The 23,648-nt window shown below is 33.1% G+C and overlaps 2 protein-coding genes across 2 annotated transcripts; both read left to right on the top strand.

Annotated features, from left to right (window-relative positions):
• The first annotated feature begins 14,237 nt into the window (after positions 1-14,237).
• LOC123653707 (paxillin) lies at positions 14,238-15,792 on the top strand. Its single transcript, XM_045589700.1, has 5 exons — positions 14,238-14,335; positions 14,469-14,687; positions 14,765-14,938; positions 15,009-15,239; positions 15,450-15,792. The coding sequence occupies exons 2-5, from the start codon at positions 14,592-14,594 to the stop codon at positions 15,540-15,542; spliced, it is 594 nt and encodes a 197-aa protein (XP_045445656.1). The 5' UTR covers positions 14,238-14,335; positions 14,469-14,591; the 3' UTR covers positions 15,543-15,792.
• On the top strand, positions 15,567-18,347 carry LOC123653879 (paxillin-like). The gene is made up of 2 exons (XM_045589857.1): positions 15,567-15,635; positions 18,081-18,347. Exons 1-2 carry the CDS (start codon positions 15,567-15,569, stop codon positions 18,345-18,347), a joined length of 336 nt encoding a protein of 111 aa, XP_045445813.1.
• Positions 18,348-23,648: the final 5,301 nt, after the last annotated feature.

Below are 23,648 nucleotides of genomic sequence, written 5' to 3' on the forward strand. Positions count from 1 at the left end.
AGATCATTTGTTATTTTTATGTATTGTTTTTCTTTTAATATGCAGTGAAATAGAACATGTGGGTGTATCCGAAAATTGTCGGTTCTTTTTTTCGGATATAGTTATGTCAATCTCTTTTGGACTTTATTTTAACCCACATCAAAAGTTCAGATTTCATTTAAACTTAGTAGATTTATCGAAGACCTATAATAATAACTAATTTGATAAGATTATTCCATTATCCTAATTAGGATCGTCAGGATTGAATGATTTTTCTCTTTAGGTTGGTTTATTTATAAAGCGTGTTTTTTTTTAATTATTATTTATTGTAAAAAACTTAATTTTTCGATAAATTCAACTAGAATAATTGTGTTTGCAGACAAACGAAAAAAAACCGACTTCAATTACATCGACAAGTAATACAACGTAGATCGACGAAAAAATAGTCAAGTAACTACGCGTTATCAAAGATTACTCAAAAAGTAGTTATCAGATCTCGATAAAATTTAAATGTGACCACATGATGAACATCAGCTTTTCATTAAATTATAAATTATCAAAATCGAAACACCCAGTAAAAAGTTATTGCGGATTTTCGAGAGTTTCCCTCGATTTCTCTAGGATCCCATCATCAGATCCTGGTTTCCTTATCATGGTACTAAACTAGAAATATACCCTTTCTAACAAAAAAAGAATTATCCAAATCGGTATATCCAGTAGAAAGTTATGCGGTATAATACAACGTAGGTCGACGAGAAAAGCGTCAAGTAAAAACGCATTATTAGATATAACTCGAAAAGTAGTTGTTAGATCTCAAATAAATTTAAATGGGACCAATCGGCACACACCACCTTTCGATTAACACAAAATTTGTCGAAATCGGTCCACCCGGTCAAAAGTTCTGATGTAACATACATAAAAAAAAAAAAAAAAAAAAAAAAAAAAAAAAAAAAAAAAAAAAAAAACAGTCGAATTGAGAACCTCCTCCTTTTTTGGAAGTCGGTTAAAAAATACAAACTAAGTAAGATTTTTTCCGTTGATCTAAGCTCCAATAATTAGGCCGACGATGTGCTAATTTATAACGTATGATGAAAATAGCGTTAGTTTGCGAATAACAATTTAGCGGTAATGTCAGTGATAACTGACAGCTAATCAGATGCTAGCTATAATAGACCTCGCTATCACTGCGATCTATTAATACCTTATCGATTTTCTTATGTCCTTCATAAGACTTAAGAGTTTTTAAGCTTTCATGGTTATTGACAGAATGATTTATATGTAAAACAAGATATTTACCACTCTGTGCAAATCTAACAAGCCGCTTACATTATTGTCGAAATATCAAGAACTAAGAATAACCAACAACAAACATTTTACATGTAATTACATATAAATCAGATTTGATTTTATTTCTCTTTATGAGTTTCGCACAGGACATTTTGACTTTGTTTATTATTATTAAGTAAGGTGTTTTGAAAGAATCTATATAGCAGTGTGCTGCGATGTACTTTAACATAATTCGTATGGAATTTGTTTCCAAGATTTTTCCACTAGCGAAATTACATATTATAGATCTTTTTAGACGTTGACTTTTTCTTATGTAGAAAATGAAAAAATAATTGCTTTTAAGAAGTTATGATTACTTGAGTTTTTAATGAGGCGTCTTTGCTTGTTGATTAACGTGTTTTGTCTGATGTTGAGTGTTGCGATTTTTAGTTAAAATAATGGCGACAACTAAAACTGTAGAAAAATGTAATTAAATTTTAAATCTCACTGCATCGGATATTCTAAAAATGTTTCATAGTTGAGATGTAAACATCGGTAATTTCGAATTACCAGCTTGAAATGTAAGCATCGAAAATTCTAATTTAGTAGTTTTGCATGTAAACATCTATAATTTTAAATGTAATATAAAACGATTATTTGAATTACAAATGTCTTTGTATCGATTTTAACGTAGATAATAAAAAGTAGTTTCTTAATACTTTTGACGACGCGTTAATGCAGGTGGTCACAGCACTGCCTGTTGCGCTAAGAGTCGTGGGTTTGATCTACATGAAAAACATTTATATTGGCCATCTAGATGTTTTTCGTGTTCAGGGTGTTTGTGATTGTGTGTAATTTCTGGACCCCCGATACAGGAGAAAAACCTACTGGGTGTCAGTTGAAAAAAATATCAGTATCAGTAAATACATTTCTTATGGACTGTTTTAATGATGTCTAATACCTAGATAACTATAGTTAGATGGTTCCACTGCGCGATGCATTTCAGCTAATGTTATATCTATATAATGTAAATATAATAATATAAAAGAATTATTACTTATAAAAGCCTCACAATAAAACTTGTATTAACAACACAAAGAAGACGACACAAATGCCTAAACCTCGATAAAAATCTTTAAGCCATATATAAGTGTACAAATGGTTCGGGGTGTCTCATCAGTGACCACGAGCGCATCACCCAAAATGTCATCGTCCAATTTTCCACGTTGTTTTAGTAACTTCGTTGTTTTCAAAACAAACAAATAAACATATCCTCTACATAATTTTATAGGTGTAAAATAAGATTCCTACCATCTTAAGATATGTCAAATTGAAATTGGCAATTTATTGCATTAAGAGACGGTTATTAGACTTTAATTATTTGAATTGCCATAAGGACTTAGTTGAACGTTACATCGTTTATTCCATTGTCGATTTACTTCAGCCATTAAACAAACATTTATTAGACGATGAGTGGGCTATTCGGCTATTACAATACCATTATCTTTCATTATACGTAATTGGCTCCTCTATAAAATCATTCCGTCAGGTGTTTTGCACGAGAACAGTAACATGCTCAGATGTAAGAATTCATAATTTAGTGTTAAATCAATAATGACTTCATTGTTTTCATGTGTTTTTTTTTTCTGTTTAGATGGTTATTCGCGTACAAATGGAGCTACCAGTCCAGCTTCGACGAGGCCAACTGTGGACTCCTTGTTGGACCAACTCAGCACCGACTTACCTAATGGGTAAGTAGACTATTTTAAAAAGGGTAGCCGCAAATCCCGGGTCTACTCGTGTATCTTCCGATCTCGTGAGAATGTCAGCATAAAAAGTAGCATATGTCTTGTTCTGGGTATATATATTTATGTATCAAGTTTCATAGCAATCAGTTATTTGTACAATATATAAACAACTAGGTCCGACGCTAATGTGACTAAATTTTAATTATTGTGAATTACCGTGGTAATTGGAGAACTACGTATAAGTTTAGCTACGAATTACTAATAAGTTCTGTCTCTGTATAGACATGAACTACGAAAGAAGTTTTCGATACTTCCTCTTTAACGAGGTAGATAGAAGGTTCAAGTTAGTTTAAACCTCTGTTATTTCTGGTCGTTATAGAAGTTAAAATGGTATTGTGATAGCTATAAAAAGTCTTTCAACAATTTTCGGAACTGTGTGTTTTGGGGGTTTAATATGTAATTATTTTTTATGTTTGTTTTTCTAATATACGTTACGTTAAAAATTATGTTAGTAAAACCGCGTGATATCTAGCATCTGATATTTGACTGACATAGGGATAATGGTTTAAAAGTGAGTTTTCGAAATTCAAACTTTTCTTTTTTAATTTGGAATACTCGTTTTAAATACGCTTATTGATCTAATATATAGGTACATTATAATTTAGGGGGTTTGCAACTGTCGTGTATTGAGACATCTAAATTTACCTTTTCTCTAAAGGTCGGCAACGCACCCACAACTATAATGTTGGAAATATCTATAGCAGGTTATTACTTAACATCAGATGATGCATTCTTTCCGTTTGATTTTTATTATAAAAAAATTAAACTAAATATTATTATTGTATGGAAGCAAAATATAAGATGTGACAGTAAGCGAGTAGAATATATTTAATTGACCGAATAATTTTGACTGACAACACGCAACGGATGCCAAAGTCGCGTTACGATGTAAGCTTCCAATGATGATTGTAGTTTTGATGTCATGTATTGGAACAAGGATTGCCGACTTCAAAAATTAACTAAAATAAAGTCTTCATATATATTTGGATTATATTATTTCATTGGTACCAAAAAACCTTAATTTAATAATTTGCCAATTTCAAGTAGTAAGACATTGTCAACGTAAATCATTCCTTGAATTTATGAATTAATTTTTGAAAACGGAATTTTTATAAAAAGAAATGTGGTCATATTTTTTTAAAATTATTGATATAGTTCTTGATACATCTCATTTTTTACTGCATAAAGTTCAATTTTAATATCATACACAAAAGTATAATTGTTCAAGAGATATTATTAGTCATACACTAAATACTTGTTCTACCATCAATTCGCAAACATCTCTGATAATTTTGAAAATTTCATTTAACTGATAGCCCATCAAGGTCATCTTTATGTACTCTAATATGAATTACTAGTCTTTCCATTTGGTTTGTCCTCTTTGATAGTACCAGTAAGATAGTTTTATATCGACCTATCGTCCTAATGGGACTGGCGTGCCTGTGTAGGACAAAAGTTACTAGATTTAATAAAGGAATTTAAAAATTCTATCCTCCTATAAATCACAGCGTAATTTTATACAGCCTGTGACCTAACCGTTTTATGTTAATCAGTGTACTAACATAAAAAATGTTTAAACCGACCACCTAGAGAGATTGAGAAAGGGGATGGAACGTTCAGAAAACCGTACTTATCAGATTTAGAATATCATGCTAGAATAGATATAAATAAGCAGTAATTAAAATATCAGATTGGCAGCCCTAATAGAAGACAGGAAGAGTGATGAAATATAATAATGTAAAATTACGAACTGAATCTACTAGCGACATTCAGTCAAGGTCGCGCCTTGAAATTTAATGGACCATGTAGACCATTATAATATAAACTATATTTATAACTTTACAGCGGTACTGCTAAGAAATAAAACATAAATTATTATATTAAACTCTTAGAAGCAGAGATATAAGTAACATTATATCATATGTTTTTTTTAAACCGTATCTTGAGTTTCTTGTAGACTCTTCTTAACAAAATCTACATTTCGAAATAACGAATGGTAATTTAATATGCTTGGTAAAATTTCGAGTCAAAGGCGTTTTGAAAAGTTTAATTGAATAAAGAGAGATTATAATTTATTTTAAGATTTCCTATGCCATGGTTACCGATGAGCCGTCCTGTGACCATAGCTTCTATAACGTCGTCGACATATCGGATATATAATCACGATAATCGGGGTAAGTCCAAATGGAAGTGTTAATGGTGACCGTAAACACTTTAAAACTTTCATCGTGTAGAGACAAAGTTATCCACAGATATTTGAACGGTCAAACAGAGTCATACAAATAGTTATAGGTTATTAATTTTGGTTTAACTTAAAAAATAAATTATCAAATCAAATAAGGGGGTCCTGAACTTAGGGATTTCTACTTTATCCCTTTTTTGTATTATTTATTTATTTAGTTAGAGCAATTTGTTGCAGATAACCATTAGCGTAGCGATGGCATTATTTGTACTCAAAGTTAATACCTTTTTTAAACCAAGGAGGTTATATACTTTCCTTTCACGGTGTTTTTTTTTTTTAAATATATATCGTGTCAATTTTAATTCGCGTCCAACATGGCTATGGACAAATGTATATTTTGGCGCATGCAGGGAGCCGTGTGAAAACGTATTTTCGTGTCTATCCGCAAATAACCCGCTACGTCACATCGACTTTGTGTAATAATCGCTAGGCGAAAGAGTATGGACGAAACCTCATAACAACCAACTTCTTTTGAAGAACGTAATTAAAAATTGCTTATAAATAATGGTTATTATTAAAATCACAAACATTTCTTTGCGATAATAGAAATGTGTAAACACGAATGGCCATTAGCGATGACAGATGGTAAACACGTGTTTCTTTTAAAGATTTAGTATCACATGAAACTATTTTCAATTTTCATACTACTTTTTACTAAATAAACATAAAGCAGTTTCCAAAATTCTATATAACGAAACATAGCCAAGGGATTATTGGTTTTAAATAAGCAGGAATACAAACATTATTGTCTTGTGTTGACTGACCAGTACAATACGATAGAATAACATGCTCTATTCATAACATCGACATTAATAAAAAATAACGTAATTATAAAGCGCTCGACGACGCTTTGGCGCAACAGTCACAGCACTGGTTTGTGGCTGTTGCGCTGGTGGTTGCGGGTTCGATGCGACACATGACAAACATAAGTATTGGCCATACAGATGGTTGCCGTGGTCTGGATGTTTGTGCAGTGCTTGTGGTTCTCGCTACAGCTATAGCGCTTAAGCTATCGGTCCCGGATATTATCATGTTGATACCGATCGTTACTCATAGACGGGAATATATCCGCCAACCCCCATTGGAACAGCGTGGTGGATTAAGCTCTCTCCTACATAAATATCTCCTATATAGATAAAGTGCCCAGCTTCACTGAGCCAGAGAGAGAGAGAGAGAGAGAGAGAGAGAGAAATATTCTCTATAATATAAAAATTTAACAATTTGAATATTTTTATATAATTTTTTAAATGGTTGTAAAGTTTAATTTTACTTTTATTGGAGAATAAGATTAGCTTATTTTTTATATTCAGGTATTTAACTAACTACATAGATAATAATTAAAAACGTAAGAGATTAGATATTTTATATCGTAAGAGCATAATGAATATACACTTATCATACTTATGAATTTCTCGTTTGTAATATTAAAAAATTATATCATTATAATTAATTAATAAAATAACTTTATAATCACACATTACTAAGTACCTACATAATAAAATGATTACATCAAAAATCATCTTTTCAATATTTTTCATATCAAATAAATATCGATGTTTTCGAAGCGTCGTATAATGTTAATTCAATTTTCATATTCATCAAGGTTTATATTTAAAAAAGTTCGTATATTATTTTCCGTTCGCGCAGATGTTGATTTATGATTTCCGTGCAGTCGAGCTGTGGTCGATATGAAATAAAATCGCCATAGCAGTCTAAATCTGAACAACAGCTAGAATAGTTCGTTGACTCTACCTATTCTCTTTAATATGTATATCTAGTCTATACACTGTAGTTTCGACGTAATATTTAAGCTGTAACTGTAACCACATGAATATATTATTACTAGCTGTGCCCGCGGCTTCGCCCGCGTTGAAATCAGTGTTTCACAAAGTTTTACCAGCAAACTTCCAGTGAAACTTTCATCAAAATCGGCTTAGTCATTCCGTAAACCTTCCTCTTGAAGCACTCTCTCCATTTTGAAACCGCATGAAAATCCGTTCGGTAGATTTTGAGGGAATCAACTACATACGCTTTTGGGGACTTTGTTTTATAATACACTAACTGTTGCCCGCGACTACGTTCGCGTGGTTATGAAGATACGCATTACTATTAAGGACGCTATCACATTTTTAACTCGCTCAAGTTTAGGTATTTAAATCGCAACACAATAACATTGCGCGTACGCACACATTGATACCGCTATCTGCTCGATTTTGTACCGACGTAACTAATCTTGGTACTTGAAAGTATTAATTTTTATTTTTACTGGTATTGATTAGTAAATTTAGTTGTAAGTTTAAAGTCGAACTTGGTAACTGTTACTAAGTACCTACTATTCACGGAACCTCTCCCCTACTCTGTTTATGACGATGTCTTAAGGCGTCAGGGTATCTACTACTCGTTCGTCGTACTATACAATAAAATGTAATAGATACCATAGGTGCCAAGTAAAAAAATAACTACTCTAGTATCTACTCGTAAGTTGTATTCAGTATTCTTTCATAATTTGTTTCATTGACTATAAATTAGTTTGAATACTGTTATTATTCTGTTATTGTTTTGATATATTTAATAATATTTTTTGTACTTGTTTGTTGTGTGTGTTGTTTGTATTTGTTATTGTAGTCAGGTTGTTGTAGTATTTACTTGTCACCGACATCAATATTATAAAATATTTATTTAATCATTTTTGATTAACTAAATCAAAATACGAATTACTTTGTACTAAGTAAATTTATTTTTCACTTTTTAGTTTCCTGTTAGAAGTCGGTTTTTTTTTGTTAAAAATTATTTTATTTTACAATTTTTAGTGATGGGTAGACCTAACAAGGATGCTTTTTCTCTTGTGTCGGGGGTCCGGAAACATACACAATACACAAGCACAAACACCCAGATCATGACAAACTTCTTATATGGCCAATACAAATGTCTGTCCTGCGCGGAGATTGAACCCACTAACGCCAGCGCAACAGCCAGTGCTGTGACCGCTGCGCTAACGCGTCGACATACTATGAGTAAAGTTCGCTATCAGGTGTACGTAATAACAACCGGGACTGACAGCCTAGCGTGTCCTCTGAGGCTAGGTTGGGAGAACCACAAGGATTAACAACTAGACCGAAAATAAATATTAGTATAAACATAAATATCCACTCCGAGCGGGAATTGAACCCGCGACCGTCGGTGTTTAGGCGCCGCCGACACGGCACATGCATCATTATAGCAAAGCGGTCGTCAAACAGCAAAAGGAAACTGCTGTAAATTGTTGAGAAATTCCCTCGAGTGTTTATGGGCTCCATCATCAAACCTGGTCCTGCGACACAGATGACCACACAGCAGGTAATTGCTATAAATCGTTGAAAAGTTCCCTCGATTATCTTTCGTCTCCATCATCAGACTGTAATGGCACTTGTAACTCATATAGGTGCAAAGTTCTCATCGATAGAAACGAATTAAGTTCAAACAGCAGGTAATTGCTATAAATCGTTAAAGAATTCCCTCGACTATCTTTCTTCTCCATCATCAGATCGACTCCAGACCTTTATTAAATAGTAGTGCTTTATAGTACTTAATGAAAACATGATTAAATTTACTAGTCACCCGTACGATTTTCGAAAGTTTCCCTCGATTTCTCTGGGATCCCATCATCAGATCCTAGTTTCCTTATCATAGTACCAAAGGATAGCATACCAGTAGGGATATCTCCTTTCCAACAAAAAAAGAATTATCAAAATCGGTTCATAAACGAAAAAGTTATCTCCGAACATACATTAATATATATATATATATATATATATATATATATATTCAAACCCCCGTTTTATCCCCTTAAGGGTCAAGTTTCGTAAAAGCCGGTCTTAACAGATGTTTACACCCTATAAGAAACCTACCTGCCAAACTTCAAGTTTGTGGCTATTGTAGTTTCGGAGATTTCGTGATGAGTGAGTCAACCTACCATCCCCCGTATTAACCCCAAAAGGGAGTTGATTTCTAAAGATACGTTATTTAGACACTTCCTCACTATCTATAGAGCACACATTTTAAATTTCAAGTCTCTTACTTCAAAAACATAGGACTTTTATATAAACTTCCAACCCCCGTTTAACCCCCTTAGAGGTCGAGTTTCATAAAATCCCTTCTTAATAAATGTCGACACTTTATAAGGAACCTACCCGCCTTTCAAGTTTGTAGGTGTTATAGTTTCGGAGATTTCGTGATGAGTGAGTCATCCTACCATACCCCGTTTTTAACCCCAAAAGGGAGTTGATTTCTAAAGATAAGTTATTTGAACACCTCCTTACTATCTTTAGAGCACACATTTTAAATTTCAAGTCTCTGACTTCAAAAACATAGGACTTTCATATAAACTTCCAACCCCCGTTTTACCCCTTTAGGGGTCGATTTCCATAAAGTCCGTTCTTAACAGATGTTTACGTCTTATAAGGAGCCTACCTGCCAAATTTCAAGTTTGTGGCTATTATAGTTTCGGAGATTTCGTGATGAGTGAGTCAACCTACCATCCCCCGTTTTAACCCCAAAAAGGGAGTTAATTTCTAAAGATAAATTAACTAAACACCTTCTCACCATCTATAGAGCATACATTTTATATTTTAAGTCTCTTACTTCAAAAACATAGGACTTTTATACAAACTACCAACCCCCGTTTTACCCCCTTAAGGATCGAGTTTCGTAAAATCTGTTCTTAGCGGATGTCTACGCTCTACAAGGAACCTACCTACCAAATTCCAAGTTTGTAGGTGTTATAGTTTCGGAGATTTTATGATGAGTGAGTCAACCTACCATCCCCCGTTTTAACCCAAAAGGGAGTTGATTTCTAAATATACATTATTTGAACACCTTCTCATCATTTATAGAGCATACATTTTAAATATCAAGCATCTTACTTCAAAAACATAGGACTTCATACAAACTTCCAACCCCCGTTTTACCCCCTTAAGGGTCGAGTTTCATAAAATTCGTTCTTAGCGGATGTCTACGCTCTATAAAAAAACCTACCTGCCAAATTTCAAGTTTCTAGGTGTTATAGTTTCGGAGATTTCGTGATGAATGACCTTTCGCTTTTATATATATTATAGATTATAGATACTTATTATTACTAGCTGACCCCGCAAACGTTGTTTTGCTATATATGTTATTAATCCCCCCTTAATCCCCCGCCCCTATAACTTAGGGGTATGAAAAATAGATATTGGCCGATTCTCAGACCTACTCGATATGCCCACAAAATTTCATAAAAATCTGTCCAGCCTTTTCGGAGGAGTATTTTAACTAACATTGTGACACGAGAATTTTATATATAAGAGATTAATAGAAAAAAGTAGCTGCTATCCTCTTACCTTCTATTTGTACCTGCTAAAAAGTAGCGTTTTCGATGATTCTCTCCTATAGGCCGTCACATGATATTATATTCAGTAGTCCTATTAGATAAATCGGCTAACCAACAATAAATGAATTTTTCAATTCGAACTGTTACTTTCCGATTTAACCAAACAATCTCTTTATAATGTTAGTTTATTAGTCAAGATCAGTATGTATTAAATATTTATAATAATACAAGTATAAATATTATTAGGTATATAACATTACAAATATTGTTTTCTAATTTTTACGCAAATTTTTCCCGACGTTTCGTCCTTTAACAGCAACCATGGTCATGGGAGTCGGGCTTTTAAAAAACTTAATAAACCGCGATAAAATCTGAAAAAGTTGTTTCATTATATCGCAAATATTTATTATAAAGAACACAATAATAACATAATGGATATTCGTTGTAATATTAAAATAATTGTTCTTGGCATGATAGACGCCTGCGCACGTTCTGAATAATTAGTAAATTGCGTTTGTAAGTTCCATACATCTGACCATTCGTTTCGAAATGATTTATTTTACAAATATGTTCTCCTATACGTATGTATGTTATTTACTTTACAGTCATTTGTAAAGGGATAAATCAAATCAGGGAGTGTCCAGTGGTCTAAAAGTTCCAAAAGTATACATATTAATTATACCTATACATATGTCGTATAATGAATGTATCATTTGTATAGGAATAAATCAAATCAGCATGTATCTTAGAAGCTTCAATAATAATTATTTTCTCTATATATAAAAATGAATCGTTGAAACCTATGTACGCGTATTACTTCATCGGCTCACCTGATCGGTAAGCGTAGCTTATTGACGTCTGCAACACTAGAAGCATCGCAAGCGCGTTGCCGACCCTACCCCCAATTCCCCTCAGAAGCTCTGGTCTTCTTACTCACCAACAGGAACACAACACACCTTTAAAGCAGTACTATTTAGCTGTGATCTTCTGTAAGGTTGTGGTACTACGGACTACCCCAGTTGGGCAGCTCCATTTTTTGAGCAGGAAAATTCCTGCTGTGCCCTACCTTATTTATCGGAATTCTAATTGCATAACTCTTTTTTTATTTTGTTTCTTATTGTCATGACAACGTTTGTTTATAAAAAAAGATATATTATTGAATATCGAAAACTACGGCGTTAAGTTTATGGCGTTAAGTTCGCAAAGTTAACTAGTTTATAACAAAAGGTCGTATTGCCAAGAGTATGTGTCGCCAAGTTGGCGTTTCGTTTTATAACGACATAAACTATTTATCAAGTCTTATTAATGTGATTGATAGATGCTAATATTAGCAATATATATTATTTTTAACAGGTGGCGATTAATAATGAAAGATAAGATACGAATAACACTTGCGTTGTAAAAATAATAAATGTATAAATACGGTTCGTCTTTTTCTTGGTTTTGTTTATGAAGATCTTTCCTTAATAATATCGGATTTCCAAATTTTATAAAAATTCTTGACGACACTGGCGTAGATGTCATAGCATTGGCTGTTACGCTTGCGATCGCGGGGTCTATCCTCGCTCACATCGTGTCACAGATGTTTGTCATGGTCTGGGCGTTTGTGCCCATGTATTGTGTGTGTGACCGGCACAGGAGCTCCCAAAAATTTACTTTAGTAGTATGTTTTTTTATTAATTTCTTTCTCACCAGCCGAACATCAGCATCCCCGGTCCCGCCGCCCTCAGCGTCCGGTACCCTGCCACGACCAGGGACCAAGCAAGTAACGGTGACCGTCCAGGAAACAGTGGTAGAGCCGGCACAACCGACGCAACCACAGCAACCACAGCAACCACTGCAACCACTGCAACGCCCGCAATCGCCGGTTACGACGACAACCGTACGTCACCACCACGCGTCCAACGCAACTAAAGAACTTGACGACCTCATGGCGTCGCTCTCCGATTTTAAGGTCAGTAGAGATCATTGTAAACTCTTGAGTGTTATATTTCGCTTACGGATTACTTAAATAAATAATAAATCTTTAATATACACACACCGTCGTCTGTTCCTGAGGTAGCCAACTTAATGCCGATGTTCTAGGTAAAAGCCAATTGATATAGCCATTTTTTTAAATATACATATAAATAATATGACTTTATATATAAATACGAATACGATTACTAAACCCAGATTCGGGGTAGGAGTCGAACCTACAACCCACGAAACAGAAATAAAGGTCAATGCAAACTGCGCCTACAAGCTACTCAAACGTAAGAAAACATTGAAAAATTATACCTATTCTATATTTAGTATAGTATAGTGTAATCAACTCTAAATATATCTATAGAATAAATCTGTGTTGTCTAATTGGCTAATTAGCCATCAGTCCGCCCATTGTACTTCACAGCCTGTAACTATCTTTATGCTTTATTTATAATGTATGTTTGGTACACAATAAATTAGTATTTAAAAAAATGTAAAAAATATAATAATACATAATCTAACCTTCTTATGGGCAATTCTTCAGAAGAAGTTTTAAAAGTAGTAACGTAGGTAAAGTAGGTACCTCTTATTCGTATATCACATAAATTTTGCTTAAAAGAAATTATATATGTAAAGGAATTACTAATATAAAATTGTTAGTAATTCAACTATTCCATAAATTTATATTAACTGCCAGAAGCTCACTACTATTCCTAAAATAATCCTAAAAATAATAATATTTATGGAACACTTTATGAACCCAAGTATTTAATCATATCGTTACACGTTTTCTAATTAATTAATTATTTATAACTGTTGTACAGATAATAAAACAATGGAAATATTGAAGGTATTATACTATTTTTATTTGTCAAAATTAGGCAAACAATTAATTAGGACGTATCGATAACAGTTCGGCCTTCCAACACTTTCAGAGAATTAGTAACAACATCGGTTACGAATAGCCTTCTAAATGTTTCAAAATATAAACATTTTAATTATAGGTTAGTCACGCTACTATGTTATTATAAGTTTAGAACACTAATAGAAAAGAATTGCCTATTTAAACCGTCATAACAATATCCTGCTAAAATTGTAACATACTAAAATTAAAAACATGATAGATTCATCACGTTAAATATTAAATTATAGGTACCTACTCATGTGTTTGCATTCATATCTTAAAGCTTATAATTAATAATGTTATTTGCAATTAAAAGAAAATCTCGAGTTTTAGGGAGGCTGCCAGCTGCCAGCAAGATACTTGACCTGGCATCAAGAATACTATGAAATATAACTAAGGTCTTCTACATCTCAATGTGATTCTCATTCATAGTTCAATGATGATAAGCAATGGAGTACTAATTTAATATTAATTCCCTTCTGTAATTGATAAGCAACATTTTAAGTGAGTCATTAGTAAGGTTTAATATAGGGCGGCAGCTGTCATGGCCACCTCGGCACACTGCACTACACTTTTCTGTTTATTATAATATTTACTACTCGCCTTTCTTGGTCCACGGCTATTTCCAGCCTTGCGAGCAACCGTCGCTCCAGCACACCGGTCGTCTCTCTCACACCCGTCGGAAAGCTCATATCTAAAGATAGTACCGGTGTTACATCACAGGCGTAGTGGGGCCGTGAGCTTTATAATATTAGAGTACATAGACAAAGATTTCACTCGCACCGCATTCACTCCAGTCCGCTTCGTTCGACCGGTTATCTTCTGTACGTTGCCGCGGAATTGAAACTTCGATTTGGACTGTTTAGACCAGTTCGAAGTTTCATCGAAATTTACGTCTTAGATGCAAAAAAATTAAAGCAGCAAAATATATTTCTACGTTTCTTTTCGAATTTTTAGGTAAGCGGAGCCGGCGTAGCTCCAGCGGAAGAAGGCGGCACCCACGTATACCGGGAGAAGCGTGCTTGGCAAGAACATTACCGCAGTAGCCCGCGGCAACCCGAATCCGCCTCTCTGGAGCATATGCTCGGATCCCTCCGAGCAGACATGAGTCGTCAAGGAGTTCAAACCCCCCAGAAGGGATGCTGCAACGCCTGCGAGAAGCCCATCGTCGGACAGGTGGATAACGGATAGATAGAAGAGTGTCTATGTTTAAAGTGAACCTTCGGACAGTGAAAATATGTTATTTGTCTCAGGTCATCACGGCGCTGGGTCGAACCTGGCACCCTGAGCACTTCACGTGCGCTCACTGCAATCAAGAACTAGGCACGAGGAACTTCTTTGAGCGCGACAGCAGACCGTACTGCGAGCCTGACTACCACAATCTCTTTTCTCCGCGATGCGCCTACTGCAATGGACCAATTCTCGACGTTAGTGTTCAATTCAAATAATAATTTGAACACAACCGTCGACAAATCACTAACTCGTGTTTTCTTTCAGAAATGCGTGACAGCGCTTGAGAAGACCTGGCACACGGAACACTTCTTTTGCGCTCAATGCGGCCAGCAATTTGGAGAAGAGGGTTTCCATGAAAGAGATGGCAAGCCCTACTGCAGGGCTGACTATTTTGACATGTTTGCGCCCAAGTGTGGCGGTTGCAACAAACCAATAATGGAAAACTACATCTCAGCTCTGAACACTCAATGGCATCCTGATTGCTTCGTCTGCAAGGTCAGTATCTGCTTAAATCTCTAGATTATTCGGGTGAATACAACAATTTAAAGCAGTAAGAAATGACAGGTAGGTAAAATATCAACAGTACAAAAAAGTCCCTTACGCCAGGTTAAGTATGTAATATCATGTTTCTGAAAAGTTCCTTGAATCTATGAACTGTTTGGAAAAATAAGATAAGATAACTTAATTGATATTTTGATCTCCCAGGATTGCCAAAATCCCGTTAAGGGTAAAACATTCTATGCCATGGAAGGAAAACCCGTATGCCCAGCTTGCGCTGGAGTAGATGAAGAAGATTAAGGAATGACATCTTTGCCCCTCAAAATGGATGCCCCCTCCCCCCTTTCTTTTTCAGCTATGCTCGTCGGCAAAACGTCGAGATGTACTCCATACGTATGAACAAAACACGAAACAAAACACAGATGATATATATGATATATTCTATAACAATCGCAATAAAGTCTAGTCCTAGCATATTTATAATAGGGAAACGTAAATTATGTAATATATTTTTGTAATGTTATTGTAATGTTAAGATTTATAAAATAAAGAGAACAAAAATAAAAAAATATACATATAAATAAACAAAAAAAAAAAACAAAACTATCATATCATATCAATTTGACATGGGACGTCGTTGCGTCCCTTACGCGTCGACTGCTCAAGGTCACCTGCGCATGCGCAGCCGCGGCAATGAACTCTAATAAATGTACATTGTTATACACAAGGAAGGCCGCTTCCTAAATCGCAAAGAAATGGTAAACGGGGTCAAGTGCTAGGCGTGTAGTGTTTCCCAGCGGACTGACGCCCAAAATAAGTCGCGAGTGACGTCACCGCAGCCACACCGGCTAATGTAGATCAAAGATTTGTTTATCGGCCAGCTAATGTAACGCTATTTTTAATTTCTTGCACTTTTTATATGCACTATCACCAAGCATAAAAGACCAACTTTCAGTTAAAAGAAGAAGTAAAAAACGATATAATACTTTTGGGAACGTAATAAAATGTATAGAATATAATATTTCCGTCTAGAATGAGTTTGAATGGTCATTTTACATTAATATAAATGTTATACAATTTTTATTTTACGTATTCGAATTTTCATAAAAATAGGTTTAATGTTAAAAAAATAAAGATGTTAGATAAACATAACAGTGGATTCGTGCCAATGGCGTGTTAGAGTAAATCAAATGGAGCGATTTAACTATGTCGTAATAATCTTATGATATTGTCGTGTTTATTTATTTTCAGACGTCTAATTACAATACGATTGTCTGTTATTGTGTTACTTTTGACAATATTAGTTTACAATTTAAATATTAAGTAGGGAATATATTATAATTAAAAATCATATACGTAAAAATAAATAAATTGTTGTGTATTACACTGTATCACAATATTATCTATCGTTAAATTCAGTGCAATAAAAATATTGCTGTCAAGTAAAGGCTTGATATTTTATTAAAAAAAAAACAAAATGTATTACTTCTCTTTACATTACTACAAATAAGGAAAATATAAAACATCTCAGATATTACCGACCAGTATTTCTTATCGCCCTTGTTATAAACTTAGATACAGTAAATACGAATAAAAATTGTCCATTTTGGCTACTCATTCTATGCGGGGAATTCTATTACGGGGAAAGTTAAGTTATACGAGTACAAAATCTATGTAGTATTCAGAAATTAATGAATTTGATCATTTTAACTTAGTTAAGTTGACATTTTTTGGCCTGGACAATTTTGTGTTGACCTTTCAATATGAATTTATTTTTTCAAATTACTGAAAGATGCCAACCATCTAACCAATCATCTGTCTGTGTTTTTTTTCGTTCGTTTGCAGGCAAACGAAAAAAACCGACTTCAATTATATCGACAAGTAATACAACGTAGTAGACGAAAAAGTAGTCAAGAAGATACGCATTATCAAAGATTACTCCAAAATTTGTAATCAGATCTCGATAAAATTTAAATTTGACCACATTATAAACATCGGCTTTCGATTAAATTAAAAATTATCAAAATCGGTACACCCAGTAAAAAGTTATGATGTTTCGAGTTTCCCTCGATTTCTCTAGGATCCCATCATCAGATCCAGGTTTCCTTATCATGGTACCACACCAGGGATATCGCCTTTCCAACAAAAAAAGAATTATCAAAATCGGTTCATAAACGACGAAGTTATCCCCGAATATAAAATATATATATACGGTTGAATTGAGTAACAACCTCCTGTTTTGAAGTCGGTTAAAAAAGTACATAATATTAGACTGACTTTGGTATTTAACTTGCGTGGTTTAATTTAATGCCTTTTCCTTGAATCTTGTACAAAATATATTTAACTGATACAGTAAAGGACTGTCTGAAACCGTGCGATTTGCAGAAAGATTGCGTTGGAATATACGACACGAAATCACCAGTGTATTTACGATATACATGTTTTAATAAAATATTTCTGAGGTAGGGGCGTAAAGCACAGTAGCAAATTTCCTTCTCAAAATATGGAGCAGCCTGACTTGGGTAGTACCTTGTAATTTTTCTGGTGTTGCAGGCGTCTATAAGCTACGGTAATCGCTTACCATCAGGTGAGCCGTACGTTTGTTTGGCGACCTAGTTATATAAAAAAAATTACATGAAGACATTTTAGAATTTACCTGACATACAAATATTTTTAAGAATATTTAATGACTCATATTTCTATCGTATTCAGGATTTTCAAAAATAAAATAAAAGTTATAACGTCTTTACATAAATAAAGTGTATATGTGCGTATCGTAGTAAAGTTTGAAGTGTGTGATTTGAATCACTTAAAAAAATACATATATTTCTATTTCAGGAGTGTCGCGAACCGTTCCACGGTGGATCATTCTTCGAGCACGAAGGGCAGCCCTACTGCGAGACGCACTACCACGGCAAACGCGGTTCCCTATGCGCCGGATGTCATAAACCCATAGCCGGACGTTGCATAACCGCTATGTTTAGGAAATTTCATCCAGAACACTTTGTCTGCGCCTTCTGCCTCCGACAACTTAATAAAGGAACATTCAAAGAACAGAACGACAAGCCATACTGCCACGCCTGCTTTGATAAACTTTTCGGCTAATTTCGATAGATGGCGTACTTTTTTAATTGTTGTTTGAGGGTAATTGCAAATAAAGCATTGATGTCCATATTTCTTATCCCGAGAAGTTTAAATGTTTTAGTTCGACTAATTTTAGTTTCTACATATTAATTAGCCGCTAAAAGATAGACCTAAGATAAAGTTATTCGACCCTTATTAATAATTACAGTGCTACAAATTAAGTTAACCGAGGCGCAACAAACTATTTACATTTTAATTTTAGTAAGATAACCAATACGAAATTTCGTTTAATGAAAACATTTTTTTTTTTTTTAATTTTATTTGTAGTGTATAAATATTTGCTAAAAATGAGAGCGCGGTGAAAATCGCCGCGCTAAAATATTAGATTAAAAAAGTACCTATATATAAAATTTAGAAAAAAGGTTTTACTCTAAATCTCGTTTAAAATTTATGACAAAAAGTTTGCTCACGTTTTACGAAAGAACAATGTATATACAGGACAAACAAAAATTTGCCGATGTTATTATATAAAAAAAAAAGATGAAAAATTACATTAACATTATGCAATTATAAAAAAGTTAATTATATATTAAATAAAATAATAATCTCACGATGTAGGTGAAGATTCAGTAGATTTAGATTAACATGTGATGAAAATAAAATGAATGGTGTTCGTAACCATATAGTACTACTTCGAAATTGAATGTCTTTAATGTATTGTGATTTCTCGGTCTAATAGACATTGGTATTTAGAAAAATGTGACGAAATATTTTTTTATCAAATTATGAATTAAACAAATTAATCGTTCATAGAACAAATTGGTTGACTCCGATATTGACTCCTTTAATTCTTTGATTGATTGATTTTATTAGCTGTCAATTCGAATTTGACAGATGTCTTGCTTTTTTTAAATGATAAAATTTAAAAAAAAGAAAACAATTTTAATTGATATCTTCGAGCATTTTATAATAAACTAGCTGTACACTGCGTGCGTTGCTACGCTTTTTTTATTTCTTTTTCTTGGTCGTACCAACTCAGAATCCTTTGTGGGATCATGCACAAAACTTTGCTGAAGATCATGACATGATCATATGCATAGTTTACGATTCTATAAAAGACATACGACAAACATTCATTCATTCATATATAGATTACGTATTTAGATTACCTCTTTTATCGAGTGAATCAATGTGTTCTGTGAGTGGATTTAATAATGCCAGATAGTATTTACTCTATAACATAGTACGCACCAGCATTTCATATAAGTTGCTTAAAATATTATATTGAATTCTATAAAATCTATAATTAAAAATATTAACATTTTTTTCGTTTATAGATATTATATACATATATATGAAATGATTTTGTTGTTACAATATAAAATGTTGGATAGTAATATTATTTTAATTCTGACTCAATACAATTTTAAGTTCGTATCTTCCATTAGAATAAAGTAAAGCTGTACAGTTAGTTATTTGCTATTGTTTACTTTACCGCTATTTTTAAAGTGACGTTGCACAGTATCTGTTAAATAAAACAACCAATCAACGACACACATACCTGACAAGGTTATTTTCTTGGTCGAGCAGGATCGAGTAAAAAATATGTTTATTCTATTTATATTAGACAAAAACCACAGATATACTCGTACTGGCATTTCCTAATTGCCAGTCTCGGATTATTTCAATTTGCTTTTTTTAATGCCTATTGGATGCTGTGCACCATCTCTACTATTACTTTAATAAGACTAGTTTTTTTTTCTTTTGTATTTGAACTTGTAATATTATGTTATCGCTTCTAAGTTGTTAGGATTGAGTGCCAAACATCGTTAGGAGGTCATACTCGCGGTGGTTGTTATGTAAGATTTAATTATTTTTTAAACATTAAGTTTGTAATTTCAATATTCAATCGTTTTAAAAAAAATTGATAAGGTTCTATGTTCTGTATGTATTTTTTTTTTATTATTTGATTTTAAGATGAGGAAAATTTAGATAGAAGTGGTGAAGACGAGACAAAGTTTGGTCGTTGAGATTACAAGATCTACTAGCTCCTAAGAAATGTTTTGTATTTTTATTTACATGAATAGTGTAAAAACTATATTTCAATAAAGTTGTTCAAAAAATAGTGAATATTAGCCAATAATTATTTTCATGTTATCTTCAAGAAATAATTTAGAAAAAAAATAACTTGATTAATTGTGACTAAAATATTTTAACGCAAATTATTTAATTAAAATACAGAAAATACAAAGATAGATATGCCAGTATTGTAAGTTAACGGAAATTCCATAAAACATCAGACAACTGTGTCAAACACTCGCGGCGCCAATGTCATGTCGTGAAGTGGCCTCAGTTTTTTTTTTACCACCGTGACTAAAGTGCACTTCCTCAACGACTCGATAACACAGTGAAGGTTATATTAACCAGGAGTTGAGTGATGGTAAGAAGATTAGAGTAAGAGACGAGTTTTTATTGAATCTGTAATATTTTAACAAATATATTTAATGTTTTTTGATCATGTTTGACTTTCATTTATCTATCCCTTCTCTTTTTTGTCCACTAGTTTTTACCAATCCGCATCATTTATAGATAGAGGGCTATGTCCAGCTGTAGAATATTACAGGCTGAAAGCGAAGCGATCATATATAGACAAGGTAGTCAAGCTTTATAGTTTCCTAAGTCATCTTTATATGTAAGGTTTACTAAATAATTAATACTTGCATATGTAAGAAATGAAACCCACATAAAAGAAACATCTCGTATATCGTATGATACTTTACTAACATTATAGTTAATCTTCTTTATATATAAAATTCTCGTATCACAATGTTAGTTACCATGCTTCTCCGAAACGGCTGGGCCGGAATTTTGTGTGTATATCGGGTACGTCTGAGAATCGAACAATATCTATTTTTCATAAACATATCCCTAAGTTATAGGGTGGGGGGGATTGAGGGGGGTTAATAACATATATGGCAAAACAACGTTTGCGGGGTCAGCTAGGGATAATTTATTAATAGTAGTTTGTTATCTTAATCTAAGAAGTATTCCGAGTATTGACCTTAAAGCAACTAGATCAGAGATAGTTACAATATTTCATTTCACTCTATTCACTAAATATGAAAATATATTGAACAAAAGACAAACTTAAAACAAACCTTACAAGCACAGTGTACTATACTATAATATTATTATAACTTGGTATAAAATATTACTTATATACAATATCATTTAGGAAACAAATCGAAAAGATCAAAGGTAAAATTCGTTGTCAACAAGCAATGCCAATGGCCATGGCGTAGCCAAGTACGCCAAGTACATGTTGAGCCACTACAATCCTTTTTAAATTATACGGTGCTACCCTAAGAAAATGGATTCAAAATTATTAAGTCTAAATTATTAATAACTGAACGATGTTGACCCAGTTCCTAGTTAACAGAACATGTGAATCGATCAGATGGTCGCTTCGAATCCGAGCAGTCACGGCTGAATATTTCACCAGCTTTATCTCCTAACTTCTCGTATCATTTAAATATCTAATACTTTTTAAGAAAATTGCATGTTTTGGAAGAAATTTTGAGATGAATCCGCCAACCCGAAGTGGTGGATGGAAGCGTCATTATATACTTAGAACCTGATTTGCCTTGCTTTTTGTAATTGTTTACAGTATGTATTAACTGAAACGCTGTTAGTTTTCTTAATTAATAAATAAAAAATAAAAAAAAACCCCTACGTCCATTCAGTAAATAGGACGTTGACAACCATTGAGTTACTATTACATAATAATATACTAGCGTACGCTAGTAATAATAGTTTAATGTTTTCAGGCTATTATTACACAGTACAATAAAAATTGTACAAAAAGTAAAAACTAATGGTGTAGGATGGGTGTAGGTATATATTTCACAATATTAAGGTTATATTTATAATATATTTCGAGAACGTCAATATGCCCGCTGCCACGATGACTCGTGTTATTGAAATCGTGATGCAATAATACACTGTATTATTGGGACTTGCGAAATAATACTTGTGTTTACTTGCAAACGAAATAAACCGACTTTTAATTACATCATCAAGTAATACAACGTAAGTAGTCGAAAAAAATTAACAAACGCACTAGTCACTACGATTTTCGAGGGTTTTCCTCGATTTTTCTGGGATTCCATCATCAGATCCTGGTTTCCTTATCATAGTACCACACTTGGGATATCTCGTTTCCAACAATATAATTATATAATGTATATACGGTCGAATTGAATAACCTCCTCCTTTTATTGAAGTCGGTTAAAAAGACGTATTTAATTAGCGTTTATTGAAGTAAAACTTCTTTACGCACGCTTGACTTGCGAAGTAAGCTGGTGAATGCGTGACGAGTGCGTTACGAAAAGTGTGATCGGGCGAGGCGAACGGAAGTTGAGAGGGAGATATAAGTTAGTGAAGATGGAAAGAGAGAGTCACGTTTCCTATATTACTGAAGGAGCTAAAAAAGTTTTCCTTCAGTCGTGTGGTCTTCTAAAGCACACTCAATTTTTTTAAATGTTATATTATTTATTTATGTTACACCTATAATTTAAAATATATAACGTGATATAATTTTACAAGTATACGTAGGTTTAATCAATAAAAATGGTGATACTAAAAATTAACGAAACAAAAAACTTGGCGATAAAATAAATAGAAAAATACACCAGAAACTTATTTTATTATAGTTATAATTTATCATATTTTGAAATACATAAGAAAGTAATCCATTTCGTTTGGACTAAATGTCCTAGATATGAGGGCTTATTCGGCTTTTGTTTTTAATTCAAAATTGTTAGTAAAATAAAAAAAGTAATGGTTAAGATAGTGTTTTGTTCGTGAGATATTTCCTTACTTAAAATAAACAAACTAGATAGCAAATTGTATTAAAACTAAATTTAACAAAAATACATTGTTAAATCATTGCAAATTAAATCTGCATAAGTTTACAATAAACATGATATAATTATTGCACGATAAAGGCGTTGGTATAGCAATCAAACAAGTTACCTTGAGTTTACTAGAATTTTCTGAATTGTCGATCGATAACGGTCATCATTATTCGTTATCAGCGATCAGCGATATTTCCAATCAATAAACGACTATAACGTTATAACGATAAGTTTACAAAATAAAGTTCTAAGAGTTATAAAATCACTTACAGTTTTAGCTTTGTTTTATAAATTGTTTTGGTTTTTATGGAGTGTTATTAATGGAAATTAAAGGAATGCACATTTTAGTTGTTTTAAAATTGTTGTTATTATTAAGAAATATTATTATAGTTATTGTTAATTCAAA

The sequence above is a fragment of the Melitaea cinxia genome, chromosome 5 (assembly GCF_905220565.1).
Source record: "Melitaea cinxia chromosome 5, ilMelCinx1.1, whole genome shotgun sequence".
Classification (NCBI taxonomy): domain Eukaryota; kingdom Metazoa; phylum Arthropoda; class Insecta; order Lepidoptera; family Nymphalidae; genus Melitaea; species Melitaea cinxia.

Bases quoted from the DNA above. Each gene is read 5' to 3' on its own strand.
- LOC123653707 (XM_045589700.1), top strand. From the start codon at position 14,592: ATGCTCGGATCCCTCCGAGCAGACATGAGTCGTCAAGGAGTTCAAACC. The intron at 14,688-14,764 runs GTGGATAACGGA...TATTTGTCTCAG, and splicing joins AGAAGCCCATCGTCGGACAG to GTCATCACGGCGCTGGGTCG. The intron at 15,240-15,449 runs GTCAGTATCTGC...TTGATCTCCCAG, and splicing joins CTGATTGCTTCGTCTGCAAG to GATTGCCAAAATCCCGTTAA.
- LOC123653879 (XM_045589857.1), top strand. From the start codon at position 15,567: ATGGATGCCCCCTCCCCCCTTTCTTTTTCAGCTATGCTCGTCGGCAAA. The intron at 15,636-18,080 runs GTATGAACAAAA...TTTCTATTTCAG, and splicing joins CGTCGAGATGTACTCCATAC to GAGTGTCGCGAACCGTTCCA.